We start from the raw sequence: 13,852 nt of genomic DNA on the forward strand, positions 1-13,852 counted from the left end.
AAATTGCCTACACCAATGACTGCTGCTTAACATGACAAAAGAGGTGGTAGAAATGGCTACTTTTCCACTCAAAATACAGTATTTTCAGTATTTTTCCTATATCAACCAGTATATAGTAATGTGCTGCAACACACGTATCCCTGTGCCGCTGCAAAAATTTGCTGCTATGCGTGTTACTTTATACACATTATGTCGTCTGCTACAGTGTACAGAGTGTCTCGCGAGGTATACGTAGTTCCAATTGTTTATCTTCTCTCATAATATTAACTTAATTTCTTGAAAGCATGGGAATGGAGCCCTATCTCCAGAGCTATTACGTAGTAATGAAATATGTCCTGTTACCCAGTGTATAGCTTTAAATCACTAATAACTGTTGACAAATGTGTTTTGGGTATAAAGTGTACTTTGTGTAAATATGGTAAATATCACAAAACTTGTGATAATTTAAATCAAATTTCGAGAGAGTATAGGTTTCTTATTGATTATGGTCATATGCATATATATTGATGATTTGTATTATGTAGTGATAATGTGCAAGCTGAAAGCATGTCGCATTGGTACTATATTGGTGACCAATTTGACATGTGACCTTTGGTGACTTATAAATGTATATGATTTCTCTAGACATATACATCGGAAAACAGTGAAAATATTATGAGATGAAACAGGAAACAATTCTCAATAAGAGTACAAAATTTCATTTAAAACGACCAATACACAAAGTCGGGAAAATTCATTGAAAAAGTTGAAAATACAAAGAATATAAAGCAAAATTAAAAAAAAAATCAAGGTCCAGAGAGTTACGAGGCCCTTGACCACTTGTTAGTATATTGCATCATGAAATGTGGTAGTGATATGTGAATAGCTATGTCATTATTCGAGATGTTTGCTTACAAATAATCATGTGTGGAAGTGCTCATTCATGAGATATAATTGAAAAGAAATCTTTTGGCGAGAGAGGGCTAACAACACCATTGTAGTAATTTGTATGCACAGCGTGATTGATCGCTCGTTAGTTGATCATGAAAGGTTTATTATATAAAAGAGCAGGCTACGTCAGACCTGTTCAAGGTGTACATGTACATTTCTATGGTGTCAAAAGACAGGTCGAGTGTGCTGCGCAAATATAGAATTATAATTACAGTCGAACCCGGTTATATTGAAATGCTCGGGGAATGGAAAAAATACTTCAAATTAACGGTTTTCAATATAACCGGGATCCAGCCTTTTGCCGACATATTTCAGTACCGCGCGCTACGTCAAACAGCACACGATTGTTCAGTATGTGAGTCACACATGCGTAGCTAGGACATTATTTCGTATTGGATATGCTTTTAATTTGTGTTTATCTAATATATAAGTCACTTAACTGTAACTACATTTCATTTTAGTTGGGTTTCGCCGAGATTCGTAACGTTCGTTGAGATCCGAGGCCTTTACTCTCATCAAACTCGGGGAAAAAGATCTCTTTGCAAGTTCAGAATAAGGACAGTTTCCCGCTAATAATAAGAATTCTTGATGCAATGCAGCAAGGTTTTTCGGTATAGGAATACAATTGAATAATATAGATGTTGTATAAGATATCTGATATCTTTTATAAGATATCTTGTAAACTTTTCCTTATGAGATATTTTATAAAGTATATAAGATAGCTCATAATGTTATAGCTTATATATTATATAAGATATCATATCTTTTACGAGATATCGTATATATTATATAAGATATCTTATAAAGAAAAATATATAAAATATCTCATTTATTATATAAGATATCTTACATAATAATATAAAATATCTTACGGTAAAATCCTTGATCAACGTTGCTCCGAGAATAAATGACAACTTGGCTTGCCATACTATTTGATGGATGAAGGCGAGTTCTACCATTCGGCCTCGTGCAATAGAACATCGGTCGATTACCAGTACCTCGTGTCAAATATTCTGGACTATTCCACAGAAACCCATGATATATTTGTATATTAAATAAGACAGCTATTTTAATTCTATTGGACGTGAAATGACAAAAATCGGAATCTCTACAATAGGAAACTCCAAACCCGCCAAATTATATAGTCCTGAGTCCACTTGCAGTTAACGGCTTCCCTAGGTAATTCCACCTTTTCCACGGTCACGGGTTATAGACCTTGAAGTCTTACGTTTTCTTACCGGCGTGTTCGTCTATCGAAGAGACCTAGTTAAAATAGGAACGGATCGACCTCACTTTAAAGTAGGGTCATCACACGTGCAGTTACAGATCAAAATGGAACCTGATTGTCCCGTGCGTAAACACATGGATGATCCAAACATTCAATGGAACCATGGTAAGCCAGATTATACCATTGTGAATGAGAAATATCTTAAGGAAAGGTCGAAGACGCATCCTGTCGGATCCCTGGAGAAGATTGTTGAAAACCTCGTCAAAACCTGGGAAATGGAATCTTCCCACAAAGCACGAGAGGAGGTTAGTAATAGGTATTCAGAGTTAAAATAATACATTAATTTCACTTTTGTATGCATTTGATAATTTTACAACAGTTGCTACTTGTTTGAATGGACTGAGGCGGGCGCTGGGTCTTACTATGGGGCAATAGAGCTTCACTCGAGAAGGGAGAATCAATCCATGGTCGCAACTGCTTGTTACAACTGCTTATTCTGACAACCTGGTTGGACTGATAAAACGATGTGTGCCATTAATCAGCAACTATCTTCCGTCTGTAATTTCTGACATGTTCACATCATCATCAATTGTCCTTATTATTTTCGGTCATGTATATTCATTTCATCATTTATGTTCTCCGGGACAAGACGGATTTTAAGTTTTATACTTGTGTCTAAACACATGTTTGTTTTGACAAATAAAATAGGTCTAAACGAAAAATAAAAAATGAAATTTTCAAAGCACTATGCCTAACTATATATTTCACTATTGATCATGACAATATTAGATTAAAACATATAGATAAAAGATCAATAAAATTAGAAATTGTTTTCTAAATTTAACGCACTAATTATATATATTATCATTAATAATGACCTGTGCGTTCTCCATTTCGTGTATGATTAACAAAAATAATTACTGCTAACTAAGCCTGAAACAGATACACACAAGAATGTTACAATTGTTCTACAAGTACTGATCTATACAGTAAGTATATGATAATCTAAACTTTGTTTGTTTGTTTTTGTTTAACGTCCTATTAACAGTCATGGTCATTTAAGGACGTGCCAGGTTTAGAGGTGGAGGAAAGCCGGAGTACCCGGAGAAAAACCACCGGCCTACAGTCAGTACCTGGCAACTGTCCCACGTAGGTTTTGAACTCGCAACCCAGAGGTGGAGGGCTAGTGTTAAAGTGTCGGGACACCTTAACCACTCGGCCACCGCGACCCCTAAACAAATCTGGAAAAATCAATTTATGTATAGGTATTCGAAGTAAACCTACACTAATCAAACCTGATTACAGTTACAACTTAACAAGAATTTTACAATTCTACAATAACTTAATTGTCTATACAAATCTGAAAAACGTACAAAGTTTATCAATATGAAGAAAAAAAATCAAAGTCTAACTAATATACAATTGCTTTACAGTGAAAAAGTGAGAATTTAAGATTCTGTAATCATGCCAATTTAAATGCTAATTCAAATGATGATAATCAGATATATATTTACAAATATAAATGAAAAATGATACTGGGCTGAAATGATTTAAAAGAATGTAAATTAAACAGCGGTTTTAAAGAATTGTTTGAATATTTACAATTAATCTGAAAACAACCACAAATTAAATCAATGTGACACAAAAAACTTTTTTTCAGAAAATATGATTTAAAAGTAATCAACGTACAACTGTTTTAACAATTCAAGATTCAGTAAGTATTTACATGTAGGTGTCTGCCACGATGTTGATAATTCAAACATCAAATCCAAATATGATGATTTTCCGAAGTGTGCTTAGTTTTATACACTATTTGTGAAACAGTTTGGCAATCATTAACAGCTAATGCTTTTCTGATCACCTAAAACAGGTGAATTGATTTACCTGTGTTCTTACATTGAGGATATTTCTGTAACAGACTATAACTCCCTATCAACACACTTTAAACCAATGTAAACACCCCACCATCACCAGAGTTGGTGTTCGGGGAAGACCCCAACCTTAGATGGGAAATGTTAACCAAAGTAAATACTATGTACTTATTTTTTATGATATTAACAAACCTGAGCAGTTATGTTTCTGATGAATGAACCAGTTATCCAAAGAACATTAGCTTCTCAACTTTCGCTTATGTTGAGAAGAACTATGTTCCACCCGCATAGATGTGTTTAAATATTAGGATGTACCTTGTTATCCCGGTTTTACTGTCGATGAGTATACGGGACGGGGAGATCGTCGATAGGGGCTGGCCCAATTACTTTCACCCATCTCGCACTCTTGGACGGTCCTATAGCATTATGTATCTTTTGAGTTTATAGAAAGATTGAGTAGCAAATGTTTATATATGTGTACAAACTGCACCCAACTCATTACCTTGTATCGCCCGTCAACCCAAGTTTGTTGGGTTTGCTTGTCAGTGTTGGTGAAGGAGACTCGACTAAATTAAACAGTTAATAATATTTATTTACTTTCAAATAACAAGTGCACTTCACAATGACATAATGGGACCAACGTTTACAACATACATAACATCCTAAACCCTAACCTGACATTCTTAAATTAACTACCTAACCTCTACATGATATAAGCTATCTCGACCCCCATCCCGCCTAATGCACCCCGCTACTACTAACAAGACCTACTTCTAATCAGTGTGGCGCAATCAGGAACTCAATACTTCCACAATGTCCGCCGTAAATGAACCTATCATCCGGATATACACACCACGGCGACACTGCACAAACGACCGACCAATCAAACACAGAACACTGACATAGAGACTCGACACATGGACAATGCATGACTGGTACACGTGGACAAACACACACAGCAGTCACTCTTATCTGACTAGAACAGGAACTTGATACCACACGTAACTGACTCTTGCATAACACGTTAACATATAGAACACAAAATGTACAATAATTACAAACATCCCCCACTACATATATATGTTTATGTTTCTCTCCTTTTGATGTCTTTCGATAAATTGAATGTGTATTTATTTTTTAATCATATGATCAGATATGGATGTACATTTTATCACATACCTATGTAATCTTACAATAGTGATACAACAAATTTCGGTGGATGTTTTCTGTCGGTTTGTATCACACATGTGTGATACAAGATGTTGTATCACCATACTAGCCGGAACTACTTTTAAGGGAATTCCCTTTTCCATGAAACTAAAAATAGAAAGTTCATTGGAAGAAATAAAGTGAAGCTGTATCTTACAACATTGATTAAAAATTATAAAAACATTTTTTTTTTAAATAAGTGCATTTAATTACAAATAAAAATCAATTACTTGAATATTTTAAATGTACGTTTATTTCTCTTAAATAAATATTATCCTCCGACATTTCTGTCGTCTGCTAGAGTCTGTTTGACAGCTCATAGTCTATCATCATAACATGGAACTTTCGGACGTTAACTTTGAAATTCTTCATGATATTATATTTGATGAAGTGGATAACGAGGAAGGGTTTGTAAAAGACGAAGAAAATCACATTGTTCCTTCACAGCAGCCCGTACAAACATCTAACCCCTCATTACCTGCGTCTTCTCTCCAAGTTATGCCTGTCCCCCCACCAACGCCCGTCCCCCAAACAATGACAACACCGTCTGATCATGTATCTACAACTGCTCCCGAGCGTTCATTCACATTAGGGATAACAGACTTGCGTGATTACATAATGAGTAAAAGAAATCCGCAGTCTCTACTCAACACTGTGTGGTATCATAATACAAAATTGTTGGGGTTCAGGGTGTGCGACGAAAACAGGCAATTAAAATGGGGGGATCTTGAACTGAAAACTGACGAAAACGGCCAAGAATATTTGGAATTTAATGAAAGATCAACAAATACTCGTGGAGGCAATTCAACTCACCAGAGGTCATTTAATCCAAAACTTTTTGTAAATCCCGAGAATTCATCCAGATGTTCAATCAAATCATTTAAACTTTACGCGAAACACAGGCCACACGAAATGAACACTGCAGAATATCCCTTTTATCTTGCTGTCAATCACGAGAACGGTAAACGTTGGTTTAAAAATCAGCCAATGGGGAAAAATAAGCTTTCTGATATGATGAAAACCATGGCAAACAATGCCGGCCTTGTTGAAAATAAAACCCAACCAATCCCTCCGAAAAACTCTGTGCACAAAACTTTTGCATTCTGGCGTAGCACCGACAACAATCATGCAGTTGAGTGGTCATAACAATGTCAACAGTGTGAATAATATTATGCAGTGGCATCCATGCAGCAGCAACAGAAATGTGCGAACTTCTACAAAATGTCCTCGAAACATCTTTGTCAACAAAGTCTGTCCGATCGACAATTTCTCGTAGTGAAGTGGCAAAGAGAAATATCCAGTTATGAAAACGCGGTCGAACCAGTTAAAAATCCAATGCCAAGGTCATCTGAAGATTGTCAAAATCTTGCCACGGGAATGTTTTCTGGGGCAAATATTACTGGCGGCACATTTAACATTTCCTTTCAAATATGTTCCCAATCTTCCTCTCAAGTTATATCTCCTCCTAGGAAATATCGTAGAATCCTACGAATCACTGACGATGACTCGGTGTGACATGTCACTTGTTTTTGTGAATGAATTGCACGCGCTGTGACGTAGTCGCTCAACGACAGCCCATCAGCTATATGTCTAGGTATGGAGAATGTGTTTGATGCCAATCGATATATAGGTTTAATTTGATTATTTTACTATATCCATGCTTAACTAATGCTAAATCAAATTAAATTAAACAGTATTTGTAAAGTTTGTTGCTTGAAGTAAACGATGTTGTATTTTAAATCATAATTAAATGCCGAACACTTTCACTGACAGTTGGGAGAATTTATTAAAATATATCTGATTGAAAATAAATGATTTCGCATCAATTAGTGCTGTGATTTTCCTTTACATTTTCAGTTTGAAAACAGAAGGGAGTTAATCAGTACAAAAATATTGATCAAGTGTAAACTGCCTAGATCTGTCAACTAGGCCTACACTTTTAATCAGTTGACGAACTATAATGATGACGAGTTGACGATATGACGATTTTTTTTCTTCATTGAAAACGAAAATAATACATAGTGATGTGACGCCACTTGAAACCGCAAATGGATTCCATAATTAAGGAAAGTTGTAATTAATAAAGGTATGTGATAAAAGCAAAACCACCCATATGTGTTGACCTGTCGAGTCGGATCGCCCGCGTTTCTTGCGCGGAGGAAAAATATCACTCGTGTGCTCCGCACACTAGTGATATTTTCCTCCGCGCAAGAAACTCGGGCGATCCGACTCGACAGATCAACACATATGGGTGGTTTTGCTTATGTATCAAGGTTATTGGGATAAAAATTAGATGTTCGACTTTTCGTAAGGGCAGTCCCCAAACATTATCGCATTCCCCCTATCATTGGATCTTAACACAGTGATGATATAAAATATAGCTTAAATATCTTGTTTTGTTATCCACAAACTAAACTACATCATTTGACATTAAACAGAGACTGTTTATAGATTAGTGACCACATTTTTATACACAGTGTCTAGTAAGCCATGATTGGCTGGATGTTACTATACCTATTTTGTTGTGATGATGTTAATATGTGACACTTTAATTAAAACTAATAAAATTTCCCTGGATCGATTTCAGACGGTTTTAGTGAGGAAGGACAATATATACGGACCACCGGAATGATATACCAATTTCCGCTTATTAAAACCTTAAAAGACGAAAACTGCCTTGTTGTAATCAAATGAACCATATTGCATGCATGTTCATATCACAATGATGTCTCCTATCGGACGTGGACATTTAGGTCATCTGCCCGACCACGTGGGTTTTCTTCGGGTACCCATGTTTCCTCTCAGAATAAGGTTCCTAGCACGCTTATACGGCCAACAAGAGTAATTAAATACATGTTCAGGGAGGGTGGGGTGCTATGCATGTATTTTTTTTTTTTTTTTTTTGTTGTTGTTGATTAATATAAGTTGTTGATACTTAGACAGGGCAACATCTTTAGAGTAACCGACACTTCACGATATCTACCTGTGTAGAGTCTTCTGTGACAATTTTCTCGTTCGTCTTAAAATGTCAATTTTGAAAAAAAGTTGTCAGTTACTCAATAATCATGTTTCGTATCTTCGTAAAACAGAGTAACTGCTCTTGATTGCTACGTTATTTGTAGCCAGAGAAAATATCATCGTTTCATCACAAATATGACGTTACTCTCGCAAGCACATGACGTAACAAGCAATGCCTACTCATAAGGTCTGATAACTCTGTACCACGAAAATATAGTTTAAATGTTCCATAATTTTTTAAGACATTTATAATTTCCCGTTTTGGTTCTTTACAGGTTAAATCTCTTCTACGAAATCTATATTTAAGTTCCGTGAGATAAAAATTTGCCTACACCAATGACTGCTGCTTAACATGACAAAAGAGGTGGTAGAAATGGCTACTTTTCCACTCAAAATACAGTATTACCGAGTAATGACGTAGAAAAGTGTTCCTCATGCATGCCTTTTCATGAAAGCCATCAATGCATCCTTGTCATTTACCTGTCGCTTTACAGTATCTAGTATTGCGTAATTTGTTTGTTGGGTTTATCGCCCCAGGCACAGCCAGTGCATTTTATGCATTGTGGAAACCATTCAATCTTATGTAGATTGTTAAACCACTAAAATGACATTAATGGTATATATGCTATAAATATCGTGAAATAAGTATGAATACGTATTATTCGGATTTGTGTCAGAGCTCCTTTTGTATAGGAGTGCACATACATGATGCACCGCCTCACCAAGGTGAACTCATGTACGAAATATGAAGTTTCAATGACAAGTTAATGTAGGAGAAGTGTAGGCCAGTCAAGCTTTTTATGTAAGATACATGTAAAATGTAGGTCGGGGAAATCTACTGTCGGCAAATGAGTCATCGCCTCATCTCGGTGAACTCGTACCCAAGGTATGACGTTCTAGCAACAAGTAGGGTAGATGGGCCAAGCTCTCTGATATCTCATTATTGAGTGACATCGTCATACGCTTTTAGTTTGAATGAGTTATTAATGTTATACTGTATGTATGGTGATACTAAAAAAAGTATTCAAATAGATAAATATGAACAAACTAAAGAAGATTGATGAATGAATAAATATTTTAGTCGGTGAGACAAAGCGCAATAGGCGAGGTCATGATTGTGTAGGCAGGTAACCTGTAAATGTACCAATTTGACTCCTCACCTGGTCATATTGTACTGACAACTGGATTCTTATCGTCCCCTCTCAAAATGTAAAACGATAAGCAGGCTACCATTTTTAGAGACTCTGGTATTTCTCGACTAGGAGAAAGAACCCAATGCCTTCCTAAAAGGGGCGAACGCACAACTAAAGGTCACAAGTCAGGCATTGTCCATGCAGACAGTAGGAGAAGAAAGCTGTTTAAATATATATTAAAAAAAAAAAACCCCAGAACTATAAGGGGTAAAAACGTGGATTTTTTTAGCGTTGATAATATTCTTCAAATAAATCATTTGTATAGTTTTAATCTAATATAGAAGTTATGATCCCTAGCACGTTGGCAGAATGAATTATCTACAATTTGCTGGTACCCATGGAGGATTGGCTGAAGCCCGAAAAGGGTCACATGGAGCATCAATCAAGTTCTAACCTTTTTTAACCAAACTTGGTTGTGATAATTCTCAATAGGGGTGTTCAGAATAATATACTAAGCATCCTGCTCAACTTTCTGGGTTCACAAAGGCCCAAAAGTGCCTGTATGGTGATCCATTTGTTTGGGGCTCAATCGAAAGGCCCATGAGAACCTCGCGGGATCAGTAGCTTGCGAAATTTAGAGTATGATCTCCATTTCGCGAAGATGATGGGTTGTAAATATATATATATTTTTTTTTTTTTTCGTAATTTTTAAAAGTTTTGATATCAAAATAGCCCATTCAGAAATTGTATGACCTTGACCTACTTCATCATTTATTTATTTTTTTCAACTTAAGTTTTTAAATCTGCTGGGTTTTTTTTAACAGAAACTACAACATTTATGATTTTACTACAATATTTAGTGTGTAGAAACTAAAAAAAAATATTCATTTTACAACTTCCCACTTTGACCCCCTAATTTTCTTGAGTCCAAACGAAATCGAATGCCTTAACATAATACAATATGCAGCTCATCTTTAAGTACATTTATGTATACATAATAAAGTATTATTCTCCTCGTTGATTGGCCCCAGAAAGACCAGAATTGACACCCTTCCTTTTGTCAGCGTTAGCAATGCATTGCATGAACACAATATACAATATCCATCAAACAACAAACCCGACGCTCTGTCCCTATCACTTCGCTCAACAATGACATATGATATGTACATATAAATTGGCGAAGGAAGACGCATATAATAATTTATTCCCTAACACCCGAATGTCATTGTAGCTAATCCGGGTTCTGTTGTAGAATGCCTTCTCCGGGCTCTCATGTTACACTGGCAAGTAATTTTTCACAATTAGAACATAGCAAGTCACACAGACAAAGACAGTTACAGGTCACACAAACAGGTGAAGCTATCTGTCAAACAGACCGGTTTAATGCAGACCACACAACACAGACCATTCAAATAAAGCAAAAGAGACAGAACACATTTTTTTAGGAGTCGAACTCTTAAGTATAAATGTAGCGTCAAGATATGGTAAGTTATAAATATCAGCAGATGGGGAGAGAGGAATCATCGATAACCCTAAGGGTCGAAGTCAGAACTACAAATGTAGCGCCTAGATGTGGTATTCTTTAAATCTCTGGAGATTGGGAGAGATGAAGAATCCATAACCTTCATAGACAGACACTTAAATTGCAGTACCAAAGGAGACATAAGAACAGAAATTCACAATAGATGAAAAAAGTGGGATCCTTGTCTTTGGAATTATTGTGTGCAATGTTAACAATATATTTTAGTCGGAGAGGAACGGCATCCAATGCAACACGTGCCATTGGGGGCTTTTTACAATGTATGGACTTTAAAAGTTTTAAAAGTCAAATAGTTTTAAATTTTGATTTTATTCCGTAAAATAAATATAGCTTTAAATGAAAACCTTTTTTTAATACAAAGGATTGGCAGTCTATTGAGAGGGACACTTTCACAATCAGCTCGAACGGAGGCAGGCGATTTAAATTGAAGGACAACATTGAAATAGGGAACTACAATATGTTGATGTGGGATTCCCCACTTTATCAGGCAGAAGAGGAGACAAATCAGTCGTCTCATCAGCTATTTCGTCAAGCAATGCCTGGTGGATTTGCTTGGGAGGTTTTAGAAGTATTTTCAGGTACTGTATACAATTTCTGAGAGTGTAATTATGATTTTGCGTATCAACAATGCATGTTTTCCAAAGAAGAAAATCGATTGATCTTCTCTGAAAAACATCAACAAGTGAATTATATAGACACTTGGCCTTTATATAGACTTTGGGAACTGAACTTTGAAAAAAGTTTTCATTGGAGTGAGCACTCGTTTCCAAATATGCGTCAAGCCAAATATAGACCTAATCCTAAAACCTATCATTCCTACAGAAGAAGGATTATTTAAGGGAATTAGCTATCCCTCCCTATTGGGGCCAATGTTCCAGGCACTTCGGACCAGGCACCTGCTACACAATTAGTTCCCATTCCTCCAGGATGCATCAGACCAAATATAGATTAAATCCTTTCCTTCTTACAGAAGACGGATATTGAATAATTTTCTTGCCTCTATTGGGCCCCTCCTGTCGGGCCTCTAGAGGTCATACCATTTATACCAAATTGGTAAACCTTCGTCCAAGAATACTTAAGATCAAATATGGACCAAATTTATTTATTCTTCAAAACAAGAAGGAATTGAAATGATTTGCTGAATTTCACTTTGGAGATTAAACTTGGTCGGAATCCATTATATCCTTTATGACAAGTAGCGATTTATCGAAAATACCTTTATTTTCCCTTTAGGGTCCCATCCTTATACCCTAGGGAGCCAAAGTCACCATTTATGCGTCATTTGTTCAATGTCCCAAAAGGATACTATACTAAATTGGTTCAAAATCTGCTCAGCCTTTCATGACCATGAGTCCCGCCCTCAGGTCCAAGGGGGACCAGGGCTACAATTTATGCAAACTTTCTTCCGGTTCCCAGGAAACCTCTTAATAAATCAGGCCCAATCTGTTAAGTTTTTCCTGACTTTTTCCCCTATTGAGTCCCGTTTATGCAAATTGTGTTCCTCTTCCCGAAAAGATGCTTCTAACCAGTCAAATTTCATTCAATCCTTTTTGACAAGTAGTGATTTACGCCGGATTAGCGACGGCCTTTGGACCCGGTTTAGTAACTTATGAATATCTTAAAATTGTTTCCTTCAGGACCACCAAAAGTATCCTTTACATGGAGACACTGGGGAAAATGGGAAGGAAAGTACAAGGATTGCGAGCCTACTGGAGAGAACTTGGAATTGACCGGAAGTTGTGTTGCCGCCGTAAATGAAAATCTGCAAATCGTTTCAATTGAAGTATTTTATGACCCGAACCCGATGATAGCCAAACTGATGAATTTCAAATTGGATAAAAATTGTCCAGTTTGCTAAATAGCTGCCCGTCAATTAAGCACGTGTCACACGATACGTGTTAACAACTGTGCGGGAAAGCGAAACATTTCCCATGAAATGTTTGTACAAAACAGACCGCTAATGACTATATTTAAGAAATAATTAACGATGATTCGTGTATTGTTGCAGGATATACAACGAGGACGAGGATATTTTGCAATTAAATTAATTAAAATTGCAAAATATCCGAGTCCGAGTATAGGTAGAATTGAATATAAGCAAATATTCTCATTATATTCCTATTAACACTCTGCCATATTAAATGTGTTCCAACGCCGACAATGAGTAATAATGATCCATTGAAAACAATAATATGATTCTTATACCACACGAATTGTTATACATTAAGCTATTACCAAATGTTTGAGATTCTCTTCTCATCTCTTATTATCTAACTCAATAGTTACATCATGAAGAAATTATAGCATAATCCTCCTTTATATATAGTTTGTAACTGTGGCTGTTATAGGCGATGCTTTAAAAGCTCGGTGGCCTTTAATATTAAAACACACTCTCCATTCATACAAACGTACAAAATATATTTTCTCGAATTTCATTTTACTACTCTTACTATTTTTATTTATTTCTATATTTTTTATTATTTATTTTTCTTCTTATTATTATCTTTTTAATTATTGTTATTTAATTTTTAAAAAAGATTGTATTAATAGAATATGATTAATAGGATCGGCTGCGAGTTATCAACAAGCTTAACTCAGGCCAGATGATGCTCTTATTTTTTATATTCACAGTCATATTTCTACTATGGTTATTTTATGAAAAATATTTAACTATTAATTGGGTACAATATCTACCAATCAATGAACTAATTATTTTCTTTGAATAAAAAAGTTTAATGGAAATGTATTATCGTTTTAAAATTAATTATATTCTTAATTACAAATACAATAAAAATGTCAATTGTTAGGCGAAAAAGAAGAATAGAAATGATGACGTGTTTGTTTTGCAGGTGTCAGTGTACCTCTAGATACATATCCCCAAATAGCCTTATCTACAAATCATCGTCCACCCCATACATCAGCA

General features: G+C 35.7%; 1 protein-coding gene across 1 annotated transcript; it reads left to right on the forward strand.

Annotated features, from left to right (window-relative positions):
• Window positions 1-2,055: 2,055 nt before the first annotated feature.
• Window positions 2,056-13,674, forward strand: LOC117342496 (pathogen-related protein-like). The gene is made up of 3 exons (XM_033904672.1): window positions 2,056-2,463; window positions 11,291-11,507; window positions 12,567-13,674. Exons 1-3 carry the CDS (start codon window positions 2,263-2,265, stop codon window positions 12,785-12,787), a joined length of 639 nt encoding a protein of 212 aa, XP_033760563.1. The 5' UTR covers window positions 2,056-2,262; the 3' UTR covers window positions 12,788-13,674.
• The last annotated feature ends 178 nt before the right edge of the window (window positions 13,675-13,852 follow it).

Source organism: Pecten maximus, chromosome 14 (genome assembly GCF_902652985.1).
Source record: "Pecten maximus chromosome 14, xPecMax1.1, whole genome shotgun sequence".
In the NCBI taxonomy this organism is placed as follows: Eukaryota; Metazoa; Mollusca; class Bivalvia; order Pectinida; family Pectinidae; genus Pecten; species Pecten maximus.

Coding starts and splice junctions, on each gene's coding strand:
- LOC117342496 (XM_033904672.1), top strand. CDS start 2,263: ATGGAACCTGATTGTCCCGTGCGTAAACACATGGATGATCCAAACATT. Junction 2,464..11,290: donor CCCACAAAGCACGAGAGGAG/GTTAGTAATAGG, acceptor TTTAATACAAAG/GATTGGCAGTCTATTGAGAG. Junction 11,508..12,566: donor GGTTTTAGAAGTATTTTCAG/GTACTGTATACA, acceptor TGTTTCCTTCAG/GACCACCAAAAGTATCCTTT.